This window comes from Talaromyces proteolyticus (genome assembly GCF_021365285.1).
Source record: "Talaromyces proteolyticus strain PMI_201 chromosome Unknown BGW36scaffold_16, whole genome shotgun sequence".
NCBI classification, from domain to species: domain Eukaryota; kingdom Fungi; phylum Ascomycota; class Eurotiomycetes; order Eurotiales; family Trichocomaceae; genus Talaromyces; species Talaromyces proteolyticus.
Genome location: NW_025764292.1, coordinates 231,130 through 257,479, shown reverse-complemented (window position 1 = coordinate 257,479; position 26,350 = coordinate 231,130). Strand labels below are relative to the sequence as shown.

The window sequence follows — 26,350 nt, the reverse complement described above, 5'->3', positions numbered from 1 at the left end:
GTTCAGCTGGACCAACTTCGGTCCAAATACGCGAATTTGCCAACTGTATGCAGGCCCAGACATGCGATACCCACTTCCAGGTACAAGTATGTGCGCGCTTTCAATACATGTACGAAGCACTATGTACTTAGAAGCTGATAGTCTTGTAGCCACGGCGCTTATCACACGTCATTCTAGCTAACTAGATACTGGCGAGGCTATATGAAAACCAATTATGCAGCCATGACAGAATGGGAGCTGTCGCCTAGTATAACTACCGATGAAAGAACAGCATTTCGCTTGGTATCACTTTAAATATTGCGCTGAGGTATCATCTGCCTTGCAAATGTTGCATCCAGCCCACCCATGGACAGACAGACAGAGATACTCAAAAGATGAGCGACAGGACTAGCGGCACCGTAGAGCCTATTGCCATTATTGGTAGTAGTTGTAGGTTTCCTGGAGGTACAGACTCTCCAAGCAAACTGTGGGAACTATTGAAGCATCCTGTTGATCTTCTTACCGAAATCCCACCCAGCCGCTTCAACCCTGCGGGGTTCTATCATGAGAATGCAGAGCATCCTGGGGTCAGTAAGGATGTCATTATAGATGTGGTCTACAACTGACGTGAACCTAACAGACAACGAACGTGACGAAAGGATACTTTCTTGAAAATGACCCATGGGCCTTTGACAATGACTTTTTCAATATTAGTGCCAGAGAGGCCGAATCAATGGACCCTCAACAGCGAGTCATTTTAGAAACAGTCTATGAGTCTATCGAGTCTGCGGGATACTCGATATCCCGCCTCAGAGGTTCCTCGACTGGCGTGTTTTTGGGCCAAATGGCAGATGACTACCGAGACCTCCTACTACGGGATATAGACTGCCACCCACAGCATGCAGCAACGGGTACTTCTCGTTCTATAGTTGCCAACCGGGTGTCATATACATTTGACTGGAAGGGCCCTTCGATGAACATCGACACGGCCTGTTCTTCCAGTCTCGTGGCTCTACATCTAGCAGTTCAGTCGCTAAGGAATGGAGAGTCTGAGATGGCTGTCGTTGCTGGAACGAATCTCATGATGAGCCCCGAATTTTTCGGCTTCGTGAACAGTGTAAGTTTTCTTTCCATACCAGAGAAATATTGGTTAGAAGCTGAGATAACTAAAGCTGCGTATGCTGTCTCCGACTGGGAGCTCCCGCATGTGGGATGCTAGTGCAGACGGCTATGCTCGCGGAGAGGGCTTCGCTGTTGTTGTTATAAAGACATTAAAGAGAGCCCTTGAAGATGGTGACGATGTAGAGAGTATAATACGCAACACAGGAGTCAATCAAGACGGCCGATCGACAGGTCTTACAGTTCCGAATGCGGCTTCTCAATCCGAGCTTATGAAGTCAACATATGCCAGATGTGGGCTAGATTGCGGAAGGGAAGAAGACCGTTGTCAATATTTTGAGGCTCATGGAACAGGTTAGTCTTTGATCTCCAGCCGTAAATTCTTACTAGAGCACCTAACTTGCTTCAGGAACACAAGCTGGAGATCCAAAAGAGGCGGAAGGCATAAGTACGGCCTTCTTTCCTAATTATCACAATGAAAGGTTTAGTCTTCAAGCCGAGAATGGGATCATGAAAAATAAAATTCACGTTGGCTCGATCAAGACAGTTATAGGGCATCTAGAGGGCACAGCTGGACTAGCAAGCCTTTTGAAGGCCTCCCAAGCAGTGCAACACGGACTGATACCACCAAATCTACACTTTAACCAGCTAAATCCAGCGATAGAGCCGTATTACCACGGGTTAGAAGTGGCAATGAGACTACAACCCTGGCCAAAATTACCAGAAGGAGTACCAAGACGGGCTAGTGTCAACAGCTTCGGATTCGGAGGTACAAATTCCCATGCTATCCTCGAGAGCTGGGTAGACCCGCTCGTAGCTGCAAGTCCTCACTCTTCGTCACCCTGTTGGGGGCCTTTTATCTTGTCTGCCCACTCTGAGAAATCCCTCGCGGCTACAATTAGCACCCTTTCTGCAACACTCGAGCGCCAAAGCAACATCGACATTTCTAGCTTAGCATGGACTCTACAAACCCGACGAACACAATTTATGTACAGAGCGTCGTTTTCAGCAACTAGCAAAGAAGAGCTCATTGCTAGGCTGGATTCCTCCCTTAGAGACAAGGAGAAGTTTCCTATAGCTATCCAGCCAACGACGAGTTCATATATCCGCATACTAGGCGTCTTCACAGGACAAGGAGCTCAATGGGCCACTATGGGGGCGAGCCTGTACCTGCATTCAGAAAAGTTTAGGAATACTATCCAGAAACTCGATATAGCACTCAAGGATATCCCGGAAAGCCCTGATTGGTCTTTGGCAGAAGAATTGCTGGAACAACATAACCCAGTAAGGACTTCATCTGCCGAAATTTCACAGCCCCTTTGCACAGCTCTTCAGGTGGCGCTAGTCGATTTGCTTAAGGAATGCGGGATAATGTTTAGTGCTGTTGTGGGCCATTCGTCAGGGGAAATCGCTGCTGCATATGCTGCCGGGGTTCTCAGTGCAGAAGATTCCATCAAAATTGCATTCTACAGAGGCCATCACTCTCGACAAATTCAAAATGCGAGCACGATGCGCGGGAAGATGATGGCAGTGGATATGGCTCCGGAAGATGCGGAGGTTTTCTGTCGACAGACGCGCTTTTCGGGCAGAATTAATGTGGCCGCAAAGAATTCGCCTTCATGTGTCACTCTCTCAGGAGATTCCAAGGCCATTGAAGAAGCTAAAATGGTTCTGCATGAGCAGGCAGCATTTGCTAGGACCCTCAAGGTCGATACTGCGTATCATTCCCATCACATGGAATGTGTGCGAGAGGCATATTTCACATCGCTCAAAGATGCCAATATTCAACCAATAAGAAACTGTTTCGGAGGTTCTTGTAACTGGTACTCAAGTGTATATGGCCCGGATGACAGTAGGGGCATGTACGACAGCATCTTATTCGAGCATATGTACTGGGTCGAAAATATGGTAAACCCTGTCTTATTTTCCGACGCCATTTCTTCAGCAGTACAGAAAGAACAATTTGATCTAGCTCTCGAAGTCGGGCCCCATCCAGCGTTGCGCGGCCCTGCAGCCGAGTCTATTAAAGATGCATCAGGCAGCATTATTCGATATCAAGGGGTGCTCGAGAGAAACAAAGATGCACTAGATACATTTTCCAGTGCTCTAGGCTTTGTGTGGAGCTGCACTAACTCTCCCGACTCGCCCGTCGACTTTGGAGGCTTTCGAAGAGCCTGTGACGGGCCTAACTGGACGATTCCCCGCGTCTACAAGGGTTTACCCTCATATCCGTGGGATCACGACCGGCCAATGCTTAAAGAATCTAAGAGATCGAAGACATGGCGCTCACGTAGCACTCCATTTCACGAGTTACTCGGCTATCCAAGCTCGAGCTTCGGGCACCGGGAGATCCGCTGGCGAAACATCCTTAGAATCGGCGACGTGGAGTGGTTGCGAGGCCATCAGTTCCAGAACCATGCTTTGCTTCCTGCCGCCAGCTATTTGGCAATGGCATTAAATGCGGCCGTGTCTCTTGGTGGACAGGGCCAGCCGATCCAACTGGTGGAATTGCAAGATGTTGTGATACATAATGGAGTCTCACTAGAAGAAGGCTCACCTGGGGTTGACATAAACTTTGTCATCAGACTGGTTGAAGAGACTTCTGTTGGTAAAACAGCCGAGTTTTCTTGTTACAGCAGCAATGTCGACACTGCATCTCCCGAATTTGACAAGGAGGTTTTCACTGGTCGCGCCTTTGTGAAATTAGGCGCTCCTGTTGAAGACGCCTTGCCTAGTAGAATAGCTCCCGACCTTCCCATGAAAGACGTAGCTGTCGACCGTTTCTACTCTTGGATGCAAAAGGTCGGCCTACAGTATTCGGGGCCCTTCGTACTAGACTCAATCAAAAGACGACTGAATCTAGCCACTGTTACTACGAAGCGTATAGTGACTGATCAGTACACAATTCATCCAGCAACATTAGATAGTATTGTCCAGAGCCTTTTTGTTGCATTTTCTTACCCAGGTGATGGACGAATGTGGACTACGTATCTGCCAAAGAGCTTTCGGCGAGTTCACTTTGACATGCATGCTCGCCAGCAAACGAGTTCGCAACTTGTTGCTGATTGCTACCTCTCAGAGTCTTCAGCGCGTGAAATCAGTGGTGATATTGATGTGTTCTCTCTAGAAGACAACCATGCCGAAATCCAGATTCAGGGCGCTGTTTTTGCCTCCCTCGAGACCCCCGCTGTGGCTAACGACCGTGGCATGTTTTGGCGCACGGTCTGGAAGAGGGATATATTGTCCTCAATAGAGCCAGATGAAGAAGTATATACGCGAACACCATTGGCGGAGGACCGGAAACTGCATGAGGTATGCGAAAGAACCGCATATTTCTACCTCCGCCAGCTTTTAAGAGAGGTTGGGCAAGAAGAGATGGAGTCGAAAGAATGGTATTTTCAATGCTTAATGCATTGGGCCCTGGAATACGTATTTCCAGCAGCTCAATCGGGTAAACATTCTCGCTGGAAAATGCATTGGGAAAATGATACTGTTGAACCGATAAATATGCTCGTGGACCGGGAATTTGAGGATCAGATTGATATAAAGCTCATCCATCAGCTGGGTCAAAGACTCCCGTCCATTGTGCGGGGTTCGGTGCCAATATTGCAGGTTCTCAAAGAAGATGACATGCTTGATAGACTTTATACAGAGGGTCTAGGATTCTGCGAAACAAATAGTCGTCTTGGGCTACTCCTAGATCAAATTGTCCACCGATATCCCCGAATGCGAGTCCTTGAAATCGGTGCTGGTACTGGTGGATCTACATCCATTGCGTTGAAGCATCTTGGGATTAAACTCGAGGACTACACATTCACGGACGTCTCCCCGGGATTCTTTCCGGCAGCCGAAGCCCGTTTCGCAGAGCATGAGAATGTTATGACATTTAAAGTCCTTGATATCGAGCAATCACCAGTGGAACAGGGGTTCCAAGCGCATTCGTACGATCTTATTATCGCTGCGCATGTGCTCCATGCAACTAAATCCATCTCCGAAACTGTACAGCATTGCCGGGAGCTCTTGCGGCCTGGAGGCTATTTAATCCTACTAGAGCTGACCAGCTCGACGACGCTACGTACTCCATTTCTGTTCTCCGGTTTCCCTGGATGGTGGCTCGGTCGTGAAGATGGCCGAATTCAAAGTCCGATGATCACAGAGTCACAGTGGGATGCAGTTCTGAGGGAGAATCTATTTTCAGGAGTGGATCATTCTCTTAGAGACTTTGAGGATGATTCCCTGCACACCTTCTCTGCTATAGTGAGTCAGGCTGTAGATGAACGAATAGACTTTTTGAGGGATCCTCTATATCAGGCAAACGATGTGAAACGCATCGAGAAGTTGCTGATCATCGGTGGACACTCTCTGACATTGTCTAAGATGGCGAACAAGGTGCAGTTCCTTCTCAGCCCATTTGTAGAACATACGAAAGTCATCAGTACGCTGGAAGACGTGATAGAAAGTCGTTCAAGCTACCACGAAAGTGTGGTGATCTGTCTTTCAGACCTAGAGGGAGCAACTTTTGCACAAATAGATCGGCGACGCATTTCAGCTATACATGCGCTATTCTGCGAAGCTAAATACATTCTATGGGCTACGCGAGGTTGCCGTTCTGACGATCCATATGCAAACATGATAGTTGGCCTTGGTCGCTCTGCTACCCGAGAAATGGCCCATCTCCGGCTTAAATTTGTCGACGTTGACCGTATTCGAACCCAAAAGCAGCAACCCGAAGCTACCATGTTCTGTGAGATGCTTCTACAGATGATTTATTTGGATCTGCCGAGTTTCGATGATATCCTTTGGAGTAATGAGACAGAGGTAGCCGTGGTGGATGGGACTGTTCTTATTCCGAGAGTTGTTCTAGACCACGATCTAAATACTTGCTTCAACTCTGCGAGACGAGCCATCACTAAAAGCGTGTCTCCAATTTCAACTGTTGTTGAATTGTCTACTAGGGATGCAAGTATTGCCATGGAAGAAATTGCATGTGGCCGCAAGCAAGAACACGAAGCGAGCTTTAGTCCACTCCAAGTCGTCTCATCCTCGCTGTTCCAGTTTGCTTGCACGGATGGTAGCCAGCCATTTTACATTTGCTTGGGCCTTATGGACGGTAAAAACGAGAATTATTTAGCTATTTCAGAGACAAATAGCTCAATAACCCCAATAGCTCCTGATTGCGCTTTCGTTTGTAAAGCGAGTGCAAGCGCCGACGAGACACTGGCGTCGATATTGACGGTCATTATGTGTGAAAGTATTCTATCAGGCTGTGTCGGACTCGTGTGGGTACATGATGCGGATGACTGCACTGCTCGGATCATATCTCACTTGGCCAGTCATCAGGGTGTTTCCGTATTCTTGTCCACAAGCAAAAGGACATCGGCATTGATACCTACCGGTATGGTAACTTATGTCCATCCACAGGCACCGGAAAGGGAACTAAGATCTCGAATTCCTCGCAACATCAGACGGTTTGTCAATATGGGAGTTGATGCAAATGGTCTTGCAGAATTTGCAACAACTTTTACTGGACATAAAATGGATGTTCAACCAAGTATGCAGAATTTCAGTGTGAGGGAGGCAATATCCTTATCCTACGACAAATCGAAGCTTGTAAAGATTTTGACGGATTACTGTTTTCAACCAGATTTTCCACATATAACAGGACCTCAAGCGCTGAAGAATGTCGTCAAAGCGGATATAGTACACGAGCAGCCAGAAAGAGCGACCCCAACAAGCATCATATCTTGGACTGATATTCAATCCATTCAAGTCCAAGTGATGCCAGCCACGAAGAGTTGTCACCCTTTTGCGATTGGGAAGACGTATTTTCTCGTTGGACTTACAGGCGACTTGGGACTATCACTCTGCCAGTGGATGGCGGATCATGGAGCCAAATACATCGCCATTGCAAGCCGACGCCCAAACGTGCCTCCAGAAATTGTAGAAAATTTCCAAGAGAATGGTGTAGTCGTTCGCGTATTTTCTCTAGATGTTACGGACATGGAAAATTTGACAGAAGTTCACCAAGAAATAATTTCGTCCATGCCACCTATCGCCGGAGTAGCTAATGCTGCACTAGTGATGCGTGACTGTCCCTTTGATGGGATGTCATTTGAGGACCTAGAGGCTGTCTTAAAGCCCAAGGTTACTGGAAGTGAGAACCTGGATAAATTGTTTTTTTCAACACCCCTCGATTTCTTCATTCTCTTCTCATCAGTCACAAGCATTACCGGCAGACCTGGTCAGGCCAATTACAATGCCGCTAATATGTTTATGTCAACACTGGCCGAGCGAAGACGCAGAAGAGGCTTGGCTGCGTCAGTTATGCACTTTGGGATGCTACTTGGATTAGGCTTCGTGCATGGACAAGCCGGGCCAACCGTCGAAGCTAAGGTTCGTCAGGACGATTTTGAAGCCATTTCAGAGGCCGACTTTCATGAAATATTTGCACAAGCAATCCTATCCGGTCGTGCAGATTCTGGTTTGGATCCCCAACTCATTGCTGGGCTTGGAACTGCAATCGAAACTTCCTGGCGTTATAACCCGCGGTTTTGGCATTGTCGCGTTAAGGGCGAGGAGAGACTTATTCAAGGACGTCAACGTGATCAATATAAATTAACCCAAAGTCTTCAAGATCAGCTCATAGAGGCTAACGATGGTACACAGGCCTTATCTATTCTGAAAGTTGCCATTGCTTCTAGAGTAAGTTTAGCCCTTGGTTCCCCCGGTGCGGAGTTGAATGAAAATGTCAGCTTCGTGGCTCTGGGTATCGATTCGCTGGTAGCTGTTGAGATCCGCTCATGGCTCCTTGCAACTATCAAAGTTGATTATCCAGCTTTGAAATTTTTGAGTGGTGTGTCATTGCTTGAGATCTGCCAGGAAGTGCTGGTCAAATTCGAGACGTTGAGGCCACGGGTCAACGGGAATGATAAGGATGACAAGAAACAAAATGGGGAAACCAGTGGCATAGCCATGGACCCCTCTGACCAAGAACCTAAGACAAGACCTAAATTGAACGGTATACACAACACTGCGGCCATTCATTTGGAAGTTCCCAATGGAATTAGCAAGGCAGATAAGGAACCAGGACAGATTGAATATGAGAGGATTGGTGATATGTCTCTTGCGCAGGCCCAACTGTTCTTCTTGCACGAATATCTCCAAACAAATGCATACAACATCGCTTACTTCGGACACTTTCACGGTCAGCTGGACATAAAAAGATTGCAAACGGCCCTTCGCGTGGTTGGAAAGCGACACGAGGCTATTAGAAGCGCCTACTTCATGGACGTATCCACTATGCGGCCCGTACAAGCGGTACTGCGCGAGCCTCAAATCGAACTCGTACACAGAACAATTCAGGAAGACAGCGAGGTGCACACCGAGATCGAGACCGTCAAGGAGTCTAGATTCGAGATAGAGAAAGGAGTTGTTATGAAGGTAACAGCCTTATCATACTCAACGTCTCTTCATTTCATACTATTCACCCATCACCATATTGCGCTCGACGGTGCCTCTTGGAGCGTGTTCCTTGCTGATCTCGCAAATGCATACTCGGGACGCGTAACGAGTACCGCAATGGGTACTGGTATCCCGCAATGTATTGAAATGGCAAAAAGACAGCAGAAGGCATTAAAACACCATGATCTCTATACCGACCTTGCCTTTTGGAAGGAAATCTACCAAACGATTCCCGAGCCACTTCCTCTCTTTCCATTCGCCAAAGTGAACAATCGCCCGGCTGTCAAGGACTACAATGTTATTATTTGCGATGTAAAACTTTCTGGAGACTTGACGAAGTTAGTGGAGGGAACCTCTGCGAAAATTGGCGTCACCGCGTTTCATTTTTACATTGCAAGCTTTGTCACATTTCTTGCACGTTGCCTGGGGATCGGCGATGTCGCCGTCGGACTTGTAGACGCAAACAGAAACGAGGCGGAAGATATGAGAACTATCGGCTACTTCCTGAATATGCTTCCGGTGCGTATCATGCTCGATCATTCTGAGCAATTCAATGCGGTGGCTAGGAGATCGCGTGATGCTGTTTTGGCAGCCCTAGGCCATTCGCTTGCGCCTCTTGACATGATACTGGATAACCTGGGGGTTTCGAAATCAACGGAACACCATCCATTGTTCCAGGTTGCCGTCAACTATCGCAAAGGGTTCCCCAGTGCCACTGATTTCGGGAGCGATGGGAGCATCGAGTGGGAAAAGGGTGTGCCGGGAGGGCACCCATACGATATGCTTCTCAATATTGCCGCGACGTCGGACTGGACCTATATCAGTTTCGTCCTGCAGCGGAATTTGTTCGAGGCATCCGACGGCGAGCTGCTACTGAAATGGTATACACGTGCCCTTGAAGCTTTAGCTCGAGACCCCGACTTTGAAGTCGGTAGGTGTCCGGTATCCGACGAGGCCGATATTGCAGAAGCGATCAGGCTCGGGCGTGGTCGTGATGTTGAAGTGCCATGGAAAGGCACACTCACTGACCGCGTCGAGGAAGTCGCGGCCAAGCTGCCAGAAAGCATCGCAATTAAAGATGGTCAAAGTGAAACCCTCACGTATTCGCAAATGACGTCCAGGATGATTCAAATCACACATCAACTACAAGCCGTTACGCCCTCGCTCCCTCTTGGCTCGCACGTAGCTATGCTTCTCGACCCTGTCGCTGACGCTGTCTGTTGTATTCTTGCTATCTTGCGCTTGGGTTTTGTTTGGATTCCTCTGGATACGCGCAATCATCATCAGCGGCTTCATGCCGTGGTTGAAGAAAGCCGACCGCGCGTGTTGTTGTGCCACAATGCTACAGAGAAGCTCGCACAACAGATTTCGGCCGACACGGACTTCACATCAATATTAAGTATTGATAATAACGATAATATTGATGGTATTGTTGATGACAAGTACAATACGTCTATTTGTCAAGATACAGTCAAAACCAACAGTAATAGAATCAATCAACCCGCAATGATTCTCTACACAAGCGGATCGACTGGCGTTCCAAAGGGTGTCGTACTCACACATGGAGGTCTGGTGAACCAAATCTACGGCACAATCACTACTCTTAGCCTCGAGCGTGAGACAACACTTCAGCAGAGCCCCCTTGGCTTCGACCTGATGCTCGACCAAATCTTCCTAGCCATATGTAACGGGGGTACGATTGTCATAGTAGGCAAATCCGGACGAGGCGACCCAATACACATGGCCAATCTCATGGTCAAACATGGCGTAACCCTAACACACTTTGTGCCGTCTGAGTATTTAGCGCTGCTAAACTACGGACATCATATTCTTACAAAATCCCACTCATGGCGCTATGCGATGTCAGGTGGAGAGAAGCTAGGCCGGGAGCTGCATAAAGCTTTCCGCAAGCTAGACTCTGATACTTTGAATCTTGTTAATGTGTATGGCCCAGCGGAGATTACAGTGGCTTGCGCGAGAGGTATTGTACCGTTGGATGACGTGGATGATAACAGCAGCATTGATTATCTTCTCCCGTCGCCAAACTACAGTCTTGAAATTACTGACGCTGATATGAACATCCTACCCGTTGGCTTTCCGGGTGAAATCTGTATCTCTGGACAGGGTGTTGGTATTGGATATCTCCAAAGAGTTGAAGAATCCAGCTACAAATTTACTCAGAGAAAGTCAGTCACGTCACCATCTTCGGTGATCAGGATCTATCGTTCAGGTGACAAGGGTAGGATTCTACCAAATGGAACGCTTAAAGTTCTAGGACGATTGGACGGAGATAGCCAGGTCAAGATAAATGGCTTCCGTGTTGAGCTTGATGAGATTGCCAATGCCATTGTAAATGTCTCCAAAGGAGCAATTGTCAATGCTGCTGCTTCGTTGAGAGTTGGTCAGCCTACGGACATACTCGTCGCCTTTGTCGTTTTCGACGTCGAGTTTACCGGAAACAAGTCCGATTTTATAGAGTGGCTCCAGCCCAATATTCCTCTGCCACCAGTCATGAAGCCGACTTTCATAATTCCGACAGAACGAATACCAGCTACCGCCAACGGAAAGACGGACAGGCGCGCTGTAGATAAACTGCATATCGCCGAGTCCGGTGCTTCGAGTAATGAAGATACTTTCACGAACAGCTTCAGCCCCTGGGAAAATTCAATTAAAGAAGTTTGGGACGAGGTTCTCTCGACTCGAATAGTCCATATTTCCGGACAAAATTATAATGCGCCAGTCATTCAGCCTAGCTCAGACTTTTTCCAAGTTGGCGGGAGTTCAATTTTAATGATCAAACTCAAAGCGCTTCTGGAAGTCCAGTTCGGTGCGACGGTGTCTATGCCCGATCTCTTCCATTCCAGTACTTTGAGTAGGATGGCTACTCTTGTTGCAAATGCCGCGGAGGCTTCCCAAAATACAGCGTCTTCATCGGCCACCGCGTCATCGTTCTTTGGACCTACAGGTGCCCAGCCGACGATCAACTGGGATCTTGAAATTGCAAGCATGGCCGATGGGCTCCCTCAACCCAAATCCATATTCACATTGTCTGATCAAAGGCAATTGAATGGGATGGGAGGCCTGTTGGTCGTGTTGACTGGTGCTACCGGATTCGTTGGAAGACACCTGCTGTCGCACCTCGTACAAGATCCAAGAGTTGCCGAGGTACACTGTCTAGCAATAAGGTCCGACGAGAACGGAAACGCACGGCACGTTTCCATAAAAAGCGAAAAGATTGTTGAGTATGTCGGAGACCTATCATCTCTCAACCTCGGCCTCACAGACTCCCAATTCGCCTTCCTGGCCCAACACGCTAGCTTCATCATCCATAACGGTGCCGATGTGTCTCTTCTAAAAACATACCGGTCTCTACGTCGCGCAAATGTTGTTTCGACGCGCACATTATGCGAGATAGCCATACCCCGCCGGATACCACTACACTATGTATCTACGGCGTCCGTGGCCAAGGTGATTGAACTCGATAACGAGGAGTCGCTCCTCGAAGTGCCCGCATCGCCCGCCGTTCCCGAGCTTCTAAACTCAGTGGATGGGTATGCATCCTCAAAATGGGTTAGTGAGATGCTTCTAGAGAAAGTTGCGGAGGATAATGGGCTCCCTGTGTTTATTCATCGACTCGCTCATGTCGTAGGCAACGACGCATCCGAGCTAGACGCTGTGGGCATGCTTACTAAGTACTCACTGTTGGTTGGTAAAATGCCGCGGATCAAGGTAGAGGATGTGAGAGGTCAGTGGGACTTTATCATGGTGCAAGATATGGTGAGGGATTTGATCAAATCAGCTGTCGAATCTGCGATCGATGGTAGTAATCCGCCAGATTTAAAACAACAAAAACAAGGAAAAGTTCTCATTTTCATGAACCACTGTAGCGATATGAAAGTTCCACATGAGAAATTTGGAAAATATCTAGAAGACATGGCTGGACGATCCCTGCAAGATATCAGCATGACGGGATGGTTGGCGGAAGCAAGTGGAAGAGGACTTCATCCGTTAGTACAGGAGTTTTTTGCGGCATTTGATAATGGACGAGGCAAAATGGTGTTGCCGATTATTGCAAAAGGTGTGAAGTGAAAGTTATGGATATGTAATTATGATGAGTTTGGTACGAGCTTTGTTTCTTTGTTTCTTCTCTTTCTCTCAAATAGGAGACCGTTGTCGACAAACCCATCTGTTTATGCTAGGAAACATTATGCTAGGACACTCTTTATTCTTTTCCCAGTGCTCTTTCGCGACTCTCTAAGAGAACTTGGCAAAATATCATTGATATACCCTTTAAAAAACTTATGGAGATCCTCACATATAAAGACCATCAGTTGACCTGCGACATAAAGACATACATCTGGCCAACCTCACAAGCTATAGAACCCGAAATCAATCTAGAATAACACATTAACTCTGTACAAGCAAGCCTTTCAAGCCTGGCAAATTTGGTACAGGGAGTTGAGGGCTTCGCGGCCAGCCCTAATTACCTGATCACACCTCGATTCTTTTCAAAAATCAATCAATATTATCAACTGATGCCACGTTTCTACGATAAAACAGAATCTAAATGGAAATATAATGGGGATTAGCTACACTGGTCATTACCGACTGTCTTGACGTAAACACTCTTGCATAACGAGAGATAGATATCGTGAACATGCAAGTATCTGCAACTCGAAACTGGAAACAGGCTTTGCTCTATTGAATTATAAATCTAGAAGGAAATTTCAAACAATACATTGTCCAGGTAAAAGTCCAGTACAAGCCTCTCATATCAAAAAACAAACATACACTCTTCCGAAGAACCCTTCCATACCACGTTCAATCCACGTATTGATTACAAACTTAAAAAGCAACAATCAAAGCGAAAAGAGCGGCAACGACGCCAGTCATGGAAGCAGAGACGCTGGTGGCAGCGCCAGTGTGGGCGGGGCTAGTGGGAGTAGTGCTCGAAGAACCAGGGGTTCCAGAGGCGTTGCTGCCGGGGGTTGGGGTGGGAGTGACACCGCTAGAGCCGGTGCCGCTGGAGCCAGGGGTGCCGGTGGCAGAGCCAGGGCTGGTGGCGAAGCCGGTAGAAGCGCCAGTGGAAGCACCAGTAGAGGCGCCGGTGGAAGCACCAGTGGAGCCACCAGTAGAAGAGCCGGAAGAGGCAGTGCCAGTAGCAGAAGACGAGGTGCTTGTGCTTGTGACGGCAGGGCAGGTCAGGTTGTACAACGGGGTGGTGGTCAGAGAAGTACCGGTGATACCGAAGCTGGGGTTGGGAGTGGTTCCATCAGCGTCTTGGAGGATGTACCACCAGGTGTTGACCTTGTCGAAAAGGAGGCCGCAACCGACGTCGTCCCAGTAGGTCTTGGCGTTTTCGGTAGAGGGGATACCCAAGTTCTCAGTCTTGCCGCTCACGGGCCAGCCAGTCTCAGTAACCCAGATGGGCTTGCCGTTGGCATGCGCCGTGACCCTGTTGATGGCATCTTGGAAGAGGGACTTGCCGCTGCTGACAGCGTTGGACTGGGTGTTCTGGAAGTAGGGGTAAGCATCAAGACCAAGGAAGTCGCAGTTATCAATGACAGCGGAGTTGGAGTCGTTGGCGTAGGCGGTCCAGGTGTCGACGTGACCAACGGGAGCCTTGGCCAAAGAAGTTCCCGAGATGGCTGAGCGGACGGTCTTGATGTAGTCCACGATGACGTCGGGGCCCTTGCCAATACCAGCCAGGGCCTGGATTCCAGTGGTTGAGTCACGATAGAGATCCTCACTGCCGACGGAGATACCAACAACCAACTTGGCGAAGTCGTCGCCGTAGGTGTCGATGGCAGACTTCAAGGCAGCGACTTCATCGTTGAAGGTATCACCTGAAGCCCACAGGCCGAGGAGCAGGGTTGTCTTTTCTTGGATAGCAGCAGGAATGGCGGAGATGGGGGTGTTGGTTGTACCACCTTGCTGCAAGAAGTCAGTGGCTCGAGTCCTTTTGCTTATCATATCTTCACGCGTAAACTCACGATCATAGTGTACAAACGGGCACTGGTAAAACCCTCGGTGCCAACCAGACCCTTGGCGGTCTTAAATTCATTCTGGAAGTCGTCCTGATTCTTGAAGGAGCCGTCGTTGTGAGTTGAGCCGTAGTTGAAGCCCTTCGACACGGCGGCGGCGGGCGATAGGGAGAGAGCGAAAGCGAGTGCGGTGGTGAGATACATGATGGGCGTATCGAAATGATGCAACGAGCGTCGAGAAGGTTGGAAAAGACAGAATGATAGAAGAAAAGGAAAGAACAAGAAAGTATGGTAGAATCAGACCAACAAAAGAGTGTCGAAAAAAGTTGGAATTGGATAATAATGACCAACGGGCAGGGACGAGAAGAGTGAGACCAAGAGAGTTTTGCTGACTTTGGATCAGGCCAGGGCCACGTCAGAGAAGCCAATCATATTCCGCGTTTGCTGACACGGAGGCCCCATTACAACGTCATCCGGGCCCCGAGCGCGCCTTATTGGTTGTCGGATCTAACTAAACCTAAAGAAGCCACGGAGAGTGGGACTACTCCGCCACAATGGCTGAGACAATTCTTCTGGATCTTCGATGATTTTTATTACTACTGCCTATATAAGGAGGCATGTTTATATTATGGCAGGTTTATATGGCTATGGATATTTATATGGTTCATCGGATGCCCGGATGCGGTACCATGTTTCACCCGGTGGAGACTATTGCCTGACTGCAGACCTGAAAAGAGCCAAGCAAGCAGACAACACAGTACCAGGGTTGTTTGCTGCGAGTGTGGTTCCATGTCCACTGTCTCGCGGTCACGTGAAGCCCACTGCATCCAGATCTCTCCACATAGTATTTATTGCTACTACAGTACTAGTAGTATTGTTGCCATTATTATAGATATTATAATCACCATTTCTCATTATTGATGTTAACACTGCATCAGAATAAAATGTTAAAATGCCTCGGTATTATTATTAGCATCAGCCATTGCCGGATCCCGCTGGCTAGCAAACAACAGGCTATTAGCAGCCCCACTGCCAAGCCTTCACCCTTACAAGAGACGAGTCTAGACTTGCGCCACCCGTGGGCACTATTGAGCCAGACAGTATTCTCTGGCAGATCAAGCGTACGTTTATATGCCGTAGGCTCTTAGAGCATGTACTTTATGCGTATTGATAGTATCGTTGATTTATTCAGTTAAAAAAGCGTGAAAGGCTTCAAACGTTGAATTAGCAAAGAATATCAACTGGTGTTTCATATTTTTGAAATTATCCTCCAAAAAACCAACCATAAAAGAAAATATCAGAAGACGTTCCCCACAAATATTGGAAATACGCGTCATAGATTTTGTGTAAAAGGTTCTATTTCAATGGGTATATCATGCAGTCTCGTAATTTGCAGCTGGTCTTTGCCCAGCATGGCAGAAATGCATCCAAGCCCCTAACTAGGTACTGGTGCTACCGCCACCAGGCCCGTCGTATCTATCAGATTTTCGTTATTCTGGCACTGGACCATGCAGAAAAGGGGTTGTTTTCCAGTCACTACATTCTCTCATATCTTTTTTAAAATGACAAGTTTCATACGCAAAGTTTAGTGCACCCAGGCTAAGATGCGTCCGAGCATTCTTATTCATCGTTTGTAGTTGATCTAGAGCGCGAACGCCAGATATTTTGCAGAGATGGAAGAAGAGAAAACCGACTGGATCCCTCTCCCAAAAGTGATCAATTGAAGCCCAATCTCCCAGTGGCTTTTAATAGAACGAAGCACAGGCAGTGGAGAATAAGGTTGCGGCCCTGCAAGGCCCCTGAAAACGAGGAAGATGGGAAACCGCTTTGACGCGGGGTGGCCGTCACGTCCGTCCGTTTGTTTATTCGTAATCACTTCCGGAGTACTTGTCTAGTAATACCCTCCAGAAGTTGCAGAATCCGAGGCAGAGGAATGCGTCATATTGAGCATGCAAAACCCCAGCCCGAAACCCAAGCTGCCCTTTTTATTCTCGTTAACTGTAAAGCTCGAAGGGACTTTGCCTAATTAATATTAGGCTCATTTTCCTTTTTCGATACTTTTGTTAAGTTGTGGTTGATTTCGCTTTGAGTTGACACCACATTTTTTTTTGGAACAGCTTGCCGGAATTGGCTGTAATCTGCACGTTAAAAAAAAGAAAAAGAAAAAAAGCGGAATAGGTTTTGGTATGTGTCCTTAAGTAGTAATTATCGATTGCTGACTTGCTCCTGAGTCGTATTTCTAAAATCAAAATAAGTATAAATATAAATAGGGAATAAATAGGGAGTATAAATTACATTACAGGTGTACTGGTCCTTGATCATTTACCTCAAGACAGGACAGAAAGTCGGTCACAGTCAAATTTTAGAGTATGTAGCGCGCATCAACTTCTAGAAGATGTAGAAAAATCTTGAATGATCGTCATGAGTATCCAATCCATCTCTTCGGTATTGTAAATCGGAACATCTTCTAACACGGAATGATTGTAACAGGAATTCCCGATACCAGCGTCATCCAGAATCTGATGTTTGATCTGAAGATTTTGGATCTCTGATTTTGCGATTGGTCTGGCATTGGGTTTTGAACACATACCCAATCTCTCCATATTTGATCATCCAAGACTCTTCAGAGCTGCGATAGAATCTCTTATAGAAGATATCTATCCTACGTTGGCCAGTCTGAAAATAGACGCCCCTTAAGGCGGTCGTGGACAGGGGCGAAGGCATCCTTGAAGTCAGCTATAAAATCTCGATCATAATTAGGTATCGAAGCCCGCAGCCTTGATACATCCCAGGATTCCTCTTCAGTAGGACTAGAATAAGAATCCCTTAATTGAAGGTCGCACTATCATATAAAACTTGAGTCTGATCCACGCCGATAATTGTCTACGCATCCACCTCTCTTCCGCTTACTCCTTAGCAGAACTGCGTTTTCCCGGCTACCAACGCATATCCTTCCTATAAGATGTAGAAAATCAACTTTATACTGCCCACCGAGACTGATTTTCTTCTCTCGAGCGGAATCTGGGTTTTTGTGGAATTCTACCGCAGAAGTTACCGAGAAAATTGCCATTTGTGAGATAATTCTGATTACATCATATAGCAAGAGATCACCGAAAACGAATTTGTGACTTCCTTATATAGCTTTCCTTGAGTTAAAAGACTGCGTGGAAGGGCACGAGGAAACCTTATTATATCGGCAAGATATGCTTGACTTCGATAAACGTGAAATTCGGTCATGGCCGGTGAATAAGGCCGAATTTTCAAAGAGACACTACATCTACAATGTGAATGTTAAGCAACATGCATAGCCGTTCTGCCCTATCATGCACCTATCATTCCATATATTAACACTGTATCTTACGGAGCTTCTAGTTTTAACCCATGGTACTCGATGGATGTTAGGCTGAATAACTTCCGTGTGCTTTACCCCGCTAGGCATTGCCAGTTGACTAATTATTATATGTTGATTGGTTTGCTGCACTTAATGGCACATTGGATCTGTTCACTCTACATAACAAAGGCATAATTGTCTGAAACATTATCACTTCTAGTTTGGGTTTGACATGATTTTTATTAAATATCCAGTGTATCTACGAAACATGGAACATAAAATATCTGAAAAAGCGTGGATCGCAACATTTCATTTCTTGCGGAATTCGGCGCTATAAGTCTATCTTTACACGGCAGATTTCTCCACACAAACATAGGTACGTTATATTTATTATAGCAATTGCGATCTGTCTAACACTACAGCCTTTTTAAAAAATTATTCAAATTTAGCTTTCTTTAATCACCAATGGCCCAGAACAAAACGGCCTCTGCCTAGAACTGAACTTTCCTGTTTTTGGAAGGCCGCCATGACTCATGGGCGGGGAGCGAACAAAGATAAGTTCAGCCGCACTATAAATTCAACCTAGAATATCCCTTCTTCAAAGTCGTCAGTATTCATATCCAATCCTACAATTCGCCGTACACGATTGCTCAAGCAACTATGGAGTCAGTGAGGAAAACGTTTTTCGACCCTCTGGCTACATCCAAAGCTCAGATTCGAGATATTCTAGCAGAACTTCCTATCGGCTCTGCGCACCCTTTCAGCCCTGAGCGCGTTCTTCTATGTCGGACAGACAGTGGAATCGATGAAATTGACATCTCTTCCTATCCGGAAGACTTCTTTTTCAATGCCGTGGATTTGGGTGAGATGGGCGAGATCCTTTTAAGGCGAATGGCTGGCTTCCAGTCTCATCTGAGTAGATTTTTCATCTAACGACCGCAATCAAAATGCAAACACTAATTATTACTAGGAGTATTTGAAGACTTCCAAATCCAGCAAGCTCCAGCTTCAACATTTAAGATACCAATAGTGTCAGGCCAAATTACCATCTTGGCAGTCTCTGAAAGAACACCCACTTACTATGACTTCTGCTTCGCCGACGCATCATGTAACGCGTGTTGTTGGCTTGCGAGAAATACGTTTGCTGGCATAACCCATAGTGGCGATATCCTCAATGGCCAAGATCTCTTAGATTTTGTCACCATCCACAAGGACTCTCTCACAGAGAAAGAAATCTGCGTTTTCATATCCGGTTACCAGTCCACACAAATCACAAGGTTTCTAGGAACAAATCCTGCGCTGCTTGTTGCTAATCATGTGGACAAGGTAATCCTAAAATAAACCTTTTTCTTCCTTTGAAGAGGGTATGGATTAATTGTTGTTGACAGGTTCTTTATATTATCCCTGTGCCTTTGGATGCAGCCACAATTGGAGACGCCACCATCTGTTGCCCATTGGTAGTCAAGCGAGATGGGGACTCGCTGGTCTGTTCAATACTGCCAACTGCAACCACAGATCGAGGAATGATGTGCCACAGCAGCAAGTTAATAAGCCCTGCCTTTCCAGAGGCTATTAAGCGAGCGGACTTTACAATCTCTGTGCCCGAGCCAACTGTTACACGAGGTAAATATTCCCAATTTTCAACATTACAGATTTTCAAAAGAATGTGTTGCTTATACAGGTACAGCCCCAAAGAACTATTCTGATAAAGAAGACTCGAGTTTGAAGTCAGAAACATTGCTCAAGATCACTGGCAAAGAAAATGCTGTTATCAGCACAAATTCTGCCACTTTTCCCTCATTCCTTTCTTTTGAAAACACGCAGATAATACGATTCGGCACTGGTATTGAGTTTGAGATGAAAAAAGGGGGACCCACTGAAGCGCAGCAATCTGCTGTTGTTTTGCCCTGTATTTTTGGTTCCCAGCTTCAAGGCCCGGTTCTGCTGGCTACAGGAACGACTCCCTTGAATATTCCATTTCTTGATGAAGTTGCTCTTCGGGGATACTATGAACAGCTGAAGGACATTGTGGTAATTGTTGACGACCGAATGACCGATAATGCCCGTAACCTCGCAACTGCCTACAGAATTAATGCACTCTTTATCTTGCAATTGAACCCAGAAAACGAGCCGAAGAGTACCGAAGATGTCCTATCGTTGTTGAATTCAGCCAACATCAATGCGGTGACAGCACTCGCAGGACCGCAATCCTTGGTTTTGATCCAAATATTTGACAAGTATTATTTCTATAGAGGCCTTGCTAATCGGGCGCACCTCAACACGTTCGGACTAGCTTTTGGTTCGGATGTAACATCTATAATCGAGTCCGTGAGCACAAAATCACTGATAGATCCAAGAGTAAAGCGGATAGTTAATCTTGACGATTCGAATACTATCATTCTCCCAATTTCAGGAGAGTTTCTCCGACCACAAGATCTTCAGAGGGTTTTCGAAGAGCTTCCAGTTGAAAAGGTGCAAAACATGGAAGAAGACATAGCTGCAGCAGTTCCACAGCTACAGCTACTTTTAAACCAGACAGACCTGCAGGAACTCTCCAAAGCCTTGGTGTCTGCTCTCTCCGCAAAGGTAAGCAACGTGACGGCTCCATTGCGGGACGCCTACGTCACATTCCTGGCCCGAGAATACAAAGCAGAAGACCCAGAATCGGTGAAAATAAAGAATCAATTGCTTGGAAATTTGAGAAAGACTACAAAGGAGCTACAAAAGGCTCTTGAGCCAGCTATTTCAAACCTGGCCAACATGATGTCTTCGCAGACGACTTCGAAGCGAACACACGATCTGAAGCGACTTGTTCGCCAAGCTCAGATCCAGGGAAACATCGAGGCCGTCAAGACCATGACCTTCGACACTCTGGCAGGATACCTTGAAACATATGCAGCGGATATGGGTGTTATGCTATTGAATATTGAAACCGTACCATATCGGCAGCTCTTGGGGAACTTGAAAAATGCCGCTATTGATGTCAGGTATGTACAACCAGCTTGCCAATACTTTTCCTCTTCCAATATTCCATTATTACTTCCTTCGCTTTTCTAAAACAATTCGCTATGTATAGCGCTAACCTTCGATTCACAGGGCATGCTGTGAGCTTGACTCGAGAGTTTTGTATCTCGAGGGATTTGATGCTGGGATAATCATAGAGCAGTCACAAAACAACCATGATGGCCCACTCAGAAGCCAGGCTGGACCATCCCAGCCAATTTTGGCTGTACCATACCTGAACCAAGGAAAGGGGAACGGATCAATGCTAGCTTGGGTCTGCTGGGATGAATTTGTCAACCTTGAAAGCCCTTACACCGTGAGATGGATGGAGAAGTGCAATGAAGCACACATCGCTGCGCTGAGAATCATGATGAGAAGCACTCTTAGTCAAGCAGTGGCATCCAGAGAGCATGATATTCAGCCTGGCAGCCCAGAAACTGGTCACCTGATGAGCGCATTGTTGATGGCGGCTATGTCGAAACTCGCGGCGATGAGGACAACGGCGCCGGTTGTGTCAGACAAGGCCGAAGATACTGTCACAAGATTAATGCGAGGACTGTTTGGCAATTTGTTGACAATAGCTGGGTCAGGGGTGCGTCCTCTGAGCATGGTCTGGCAGTTATTTGGTCTGAATCCACAATATGATATCCCAACAAACCATGTCGATTGGATTTGGTATGAGACAGTTGTCGCTTTATATCCCTATACAGGCTGGCCTCTCAAGCAATTCTACGGGAACCTAGAGAAGCTCCTTGATAAAGCGATAATTCGTGTAGTTACTAAGAACGAAAACGTGGCTCAGATCAAGGAAAGCCGGACAGCTGAAATGATCAAATATTGCAAGTTACGAAACATAGAGCTCGATCATTCTCGCACTATTATTACCATTTTTATGCGAATGCTTACAACGGAAAATGTTGACCTCGCGGCCGTTGCAGCACGTCTATTAGAGCAGCTTCCACGAAAGTTGGAGAGACAGACTAAAAGCTACACAAGGATGATTAATTATCTTGAACATCTCGCTAAAGGAGGTCAACAGCGTGTCACCGACGACCTCATTGCCGCCAGTGTATACACCAAGCGCTCAGCTGCCTTTAGTGAGCTCAAGAATAAAGTGTCAGAAATGTGTATAACCAATGACTGGGTTGGGGCGAAGGAGTCCTGTCAAGCATTGATAGACAAACATGCCCAAGTTGCAGCTTTTTGGCACGTTCCTCCTGGATCATTGAGTATTCAAAATATGAAGGCGTACAGAGATGTTTTGGATGCGGATTTTGGAGACGACATTGACCAAGAGACTGCGATGAAGAACCACCAGCTAACTAGACAGGTTCTCGGCGATGCAGAGAGAAATCGTGTTCCTTGGCAAGTTGGAAAGGCAGGTCAATTCGGTGACGACATTGAGCCTCTCGATGAGGCTTTCCTTCACGAAGTTCTTACTGGGGAAAGGACGGAGTCTGTCGCAGTTATTGATTCAGATACCAAATCAATAACAATGAAGACATCTGTAATCGCACAGAGCATGAATGACGAATTCTCCGAATTTGGATCGTCGCTGCAGGCTCGTTTCATTTCTACAATGCAGAGAGACCTGTCGGCTGAAGATGTCTGCGACATTGTCAAGGTTCCTGTATCCGCAATGCGTGTTTTCATCAAGGCTCTTAAGCCAGAGTTTGTATGGGAAGATTTGGGGCAGAATTTCAAGGTGGTAATCCTTGGGTTGTTGAAAGAGCGTTCAAATCGAGCAGAAAGCCGTCCAGTCAAGAAATTACTGGATATGGAGATTGAGGGTAAGATATTGCAGATAGAGGGTTGACTGGAAGAATTGAGTTAAATCGGACCGAAGACATTTGAGTGGCGTGATGGTCGGATCTGGGAAGTGAAAGGAAACGTTAGCCTACATTGATATGTAAGGGCTCGACCAGCAAAAGAAAGTGTATAAAGAAGCTTTATTGCTATTGAGAAACATACCCGATAGGTTAATTTGACCAGGCTGCGACAGGACTTTCCAGCAAAGTTTATACATTTTATACTGGCACTCTATTCAACGGCTGTGATTTGATTGTTTATATAATATCAATCGATAATGTAACTCTTTATACAGAAGCCTAGTATGATATTCAGCTCCATATAGATTCATATATTTTTTATTATGTAGATCTTATAATCTTGAAATAATTAAAATATAGAAGCCATCTTGAACACCACCGTATGACTCTTCTTTCTTAATGTGCCTCTCATTGTTAAGATGGGTGCGCCATGGTGGTGTTTCTCTTGTTATTATGCTCACGGAGTTTATATCTGAGGTTACTGATGTAGCAAGTCGATCGATAGCATTGAATGGCCATTTACAACTGGCGAGAACAAACCACAAGCTTGTAGACCTAAAGTATTTTTACAAAATGATTTTTTGAACCTTCAATGTTGAAACCTATCTTCAAATCTTACTGCGCCAACTGCAATTGTGGTTTCCATAAGTTGATATATCTGAAGATCCTCCCTACACTAAACGAATCGGACTTGAAAGCTGGATGGTAGAAATTCGTCAATACTTTGAAACAGGTAATCACCATATTGTTCTTAATTCCATGTATACTGATATCATCTTACACAGCATTAGTACAATACATGTTCGGAAAGGGTTCGGAGTTGGTTTCGGAGTTGGTTTCGGAATTGTTCGGAAGTACTAGCTATTTCGGAATTCGAACGCCGAAAGCGAGATGATGTCCACTCGAGCACATATTCCCCAACTCCCGTCTGCCAAAATAATCCGTGATACGCTTTCTTTCTTTTGGATGACTCTAAGGTTTGGGGAATAGATTTGTGTATTTACTAAACAATTTTTTGAACCATTCCGTCATTTCTGACAAGTGCGGACCACCATACTGGCTGAAGCGGGGCAAATATCGACTGACTTTTACTAGTACGACTAATCGACGGCTGCACCGAGATTATACATGATTAGCTGCATATATTTTAGTCAATTGGCCCTCTATGTAAGTTGCAATGACAATGAATATCTATGAACCCAGTTGATAAGCTTGCAGGAGTTCCCGCAGACGCAATGGCAAGCCAGCGAGCTGCGAGCCATGCAGGCACGATAAAGTGCGATGTGACCACAGACTTCCTGTTTGTACTCGTTGCAGGGATCGTCGGATTTCCAATCAGTGCTTCTACCACCCGGCACCACTGACCCGACAAAGAGCGTCGTTGCCTTCTCCCTTGACTGAAACTAGCCACGGGGCATCCAGATTAAGCGAGACATTGCACTCGCCCCCTAGTTCAGAGTTAGACTCTTATCAAAGCCCAGAGACGACTTTTCCTTTCCATATGGGTTATGTTGGTCCTACCAGTTTTGTAGCTGAGTTTATTACTGACAACGAGCTCGCTGGCGACCACTGCAATGATGCAACGAACCAAGACGAAATTTCGCGTCATCTGCCGCCGTATTGGTTCAGCAGGATATCAGACATCTTGACACTATTGGAAGATTTCCCACTGTTGGAGAGACTTATTAGGGAATTTTATGACGTGACCCAGACCGCCCTCATTCCAGGCCCTTTCATTCGAAACGCCATTGGTCCTATTAGAAAGCTATCTGAACAGCATCGTCTGGAAAGGCGAACTGGCCAACGTGCTGCGAAGCTTTGCAGTCGAATTGTTGAGAACACTGCCAAGGCATTCCATGTACCGTTTTCAACACAAGGAAGTGAATTTCACACACTGTTTACTGGTGAGAATACTCGCCTAGAGATATTGGGAATTATGTTTGCCCTCGCAGGCCGCAGCACTCGTTTTGGACTGGGGTCTGGCGCATTTGTTATACATGGCGAACCACAGAAAAGAGCAGAGTTTGCTCAAAAGATGCTTTTAGCGAGCGATATAACTTTGAGGATATGCAAAATGCTGACACCTATTAATGATTTGCTCGTCTGGTTGGTGTACGAAAATATGCTATTATCATGCTTCGTTCATGGAGATTCCAGTAAGTCCCTTTCTACAAATTTATTCTTTTGCCTAGCAGCTAGGAATCCTAGCTAAGATAGAATCGGTTTACAGGCGAAGCAATATGGACTCGATTGGGAGATTTATCTACCAATATTTTCGCCCTAGGAGCACATCGAGAAATTAAACCTTCCTCTGGCGTTCCGCCATTCATGATTCAACTCCGGAAACGCCTGTTTTCTGCTTCTTACCAGTTAGACAAGAATGTAGCCACTTCACTAGGTCGACCTCCACGTGTGTCCAGTAGACATTCCGATTGTCGCATACCGTTATGCATTAAGGACGAACTATTTGGTGCCACCAGCGAGGTCTTTGAGCGGGGATGCGAAGCAGTCGATGAGAATGGCTGGAGTCCTCAGCCGATTTTCCAACCATCTGCATGGATTCGACTACGATACGTGAATGCGACCTTTCGTGAGGAAATTCTGGAGATGTCTGTACGGACACTCAGTCCAGACGCTGTAGAGCAATTGAAGTAAGTCTTAGTCACCTTTTCCCTGATAGTTACACTTGGAAGCCATCCTCTAAGAGATTGAAACAGCGATATCTCACGCCGCTGCAATGAAAGCTGGCAATCCAACCCCGCGCACCTTCGTTTCACGCCAAATTCTTGGGACGACAATCTTTCATTTGCGATAAACATGATGCGAATAATCGCTTATCTCGCATATCTATATAACGACCTCCTTATCCAGGGCCTGTTAGCCCGGCAATCCCAAGTATGTAACGGTGCTGCGTTGCTGTCTGTCAGCTCGCATATCCTCTCGACAGTTCTTTTCCTCGGCGCTCATCGCCAACACACGCATCAAATACACAGAGACTTGACGTGGACGGTGCGTAGCTAGCCACAAACAAAGAGGACCTTGCTAATAATAAGATGACTTAGACCCTCATATATGGCTTCCCAGCAGCTGGTGTTCTCATCAAAGCCCTGCAATCCGAAGCACGCCACGGCACCGAATTCAACTACACAGGCTCGCGCTCAGAACTCATACGCAATCTAAGCGTATTCATCTCTCACCTCGACACACTGGAGCGACCGGGCCACGGCAATCACGCTTTATTCAGCCGCGCATCAAAAGCATTCTCAGCGATCATCGACGAGATTCTAGAGCCCAGGTTGAGTGTCAGCAATAACCGTGGTAATTACGCAGCAGTCAAGCATAGTGGAGATGAATCAATCTCCGCGACGTGGAATGAGAATGATGATGCGCTGAATTTTATCAACAATGGGGCATTTTTGGATAACGTGGACTTTGGCATGGCATTTGATCAGTGGCTGGTTTGATTTGAGCGACCAGTTTCGTGTATATAGAATAGACTTGTGTCTGAATGTGTTGGGACTATTTGCCTGGAAGTTCCACATAACAGCATGTTATTTCAGAGGAAGAATGCTAGGCTCATAATCTGCAGGACGAAGGATACCTTCACATTCTATTTTTTTTCTATTTTTCCATATTTATGTTGT

General features: G+C 46.4%; 4 protein-coding genes across 4 annotated transcripts; 3 read left to right on the top strand and 1 right to left on the bottom strand.

Moving 5' to 3' along the window:
* Positions 1–374: 374 nt before the first annotated feature.
* On the top strand, positions 375–12,648 carry BGW36DRAFT_365565 (hybrid PKS-NRPS PsoA; the record flags this gene model as incomplete). Its single annotated transcript, XM_046214664.1, has 4 exons — positions 375–566; positions 620–1,096; positions 1,152–1,452; positions 1,508–12,648. 4 exons carry the CDS (start codon positions 375–377, stop codon positions 12,646–12,648), a joined length of 12,111 nt encoding a protein of 4,036 aa, XP_046065455.1.
* A 378-nt stretch (positions 12,649–13,026) lies between these two features.
* BGW36DRAFT_76240 (glycoside hydrolase superfamily) lies at positions 13,027–15,156 on the bottom strand. The gene is made up of 2 exons (XM_046222570.1): positions 14,553–15,156; positions 13,027–14,493 (listed from the first exon to the last, which is right to left on the bottom strand). Exons 1-2 carry the CDS (start codon positions 14,745–14,747, stop codon positions 13,405–13,407), a joined length of 1,284 nt encoding a protein of 427 aa, XP_046065454.1. The 5' UTR covers positions 14,748–15,156; the 3' UTR covers positions 13,027–13,404.
* Positions 15,157–18,477: 3,321 nt separating this feature from the next.
* Positions 18,478–23,034, top strand: BGW36DRAFT_391578 (uncharacterized protein). The gene is made up of 5 exons (XM_046217609.1): positions 18,478–18,790; positions 18,845–19,200; positions 19,263–19,497; positions 19,562–20,861; positions 20,971–23,034. The coding sequence occupies exons 1-5, from the start codon at positions 18,535–18,537 to the stop codon at positions 22,691–22,693; spliced, it is 3,870 nt and encodes a 1,289-aa protein (XP_046065453.1). The 5' UTR covers positions 18,478–18,534; the 3' UTR covers positions 22,694–23,034.
* Positions 23,035–23,655: 621 nt separating this feature from the next.
* On the top strand, positions 23,656–26,303 carry BGW36DRAFT_76206 (uncharacterized protein). The gene is made up of 6 exons (XM_046222569.1): positions 23,656–23,747; positions 23,802–23,873; positions 23,925–24,862; positions 24,937–25,357; positions 25,424–25,715; positions 25,769–26,303. Coding segments are annotated over exons 2-6 (2,055 nt in total). The 5' UTR covers positions 23,656–23,747; positions 23,802–23,871; the 3' UTR covers positions 26,171–26,303.
* The last annotated feature ends 47 nt before the right edge of the window (positions 26,304–26,350 follow it).

Excerpts from the sequence above, each read along its gene's own strand:
- BGW36DRAFT_76240 (XM_046222570.1), bottom strand. The coding sequence starts at position 14,747 with ATGTATCTCACCACCGCACTCGCTTTCGCTCTCTCCCTATCGCCCGCC. Across the intron at positions 14,494-14,552 it reads CCCGTTTGTACACTATGATC|CAAGGTGGTACAACCAACAC; the intron begins GTGAGTTTACGC and ends GACTTCTTGCAG.
- BGW36DRAFT_391578 (XM_046217609.1), top strand. The coding sequence starts at position 18,535 with ATGGAGTCAGTGAGGAAAACGTTTTTCGACCCTCTGGCTACATCCAAA. Across the intron at positions 19,201-19,262 it reads TTGCTAATCATGTGGACAAG|GTTCTTTATATTATCCCTGT; the intron begins GTAATCCTAAAA and ends TGTTGTTGACAG. Across the intron at positions 19,498-19,561 it reads CGAGCCAACTGTTACACGAG|CCCCAAAGAACTATTCTGAT; the intron begins GTAAATATTCCC and ends ATACAGGTACAG.
- BGW36DRAFT_76206 (XM_046222569.1), top strand. Across the intron at positions 24,863-24,936 it reads CTTCGTTCATGGAGATTCCA|GCGAAGCAATATGGACTCGA; the intron begins GTAAGTCCCTTT and ends ATCGGTTTACAG. Across the intron at positions 25,716-25,768 it reads ACAGAGACTTGACGTGGACG|ACCCTCATATATGGCTTCCC; the intron begins GTGCGTAGCTAG and ends AAGATGACTTAG.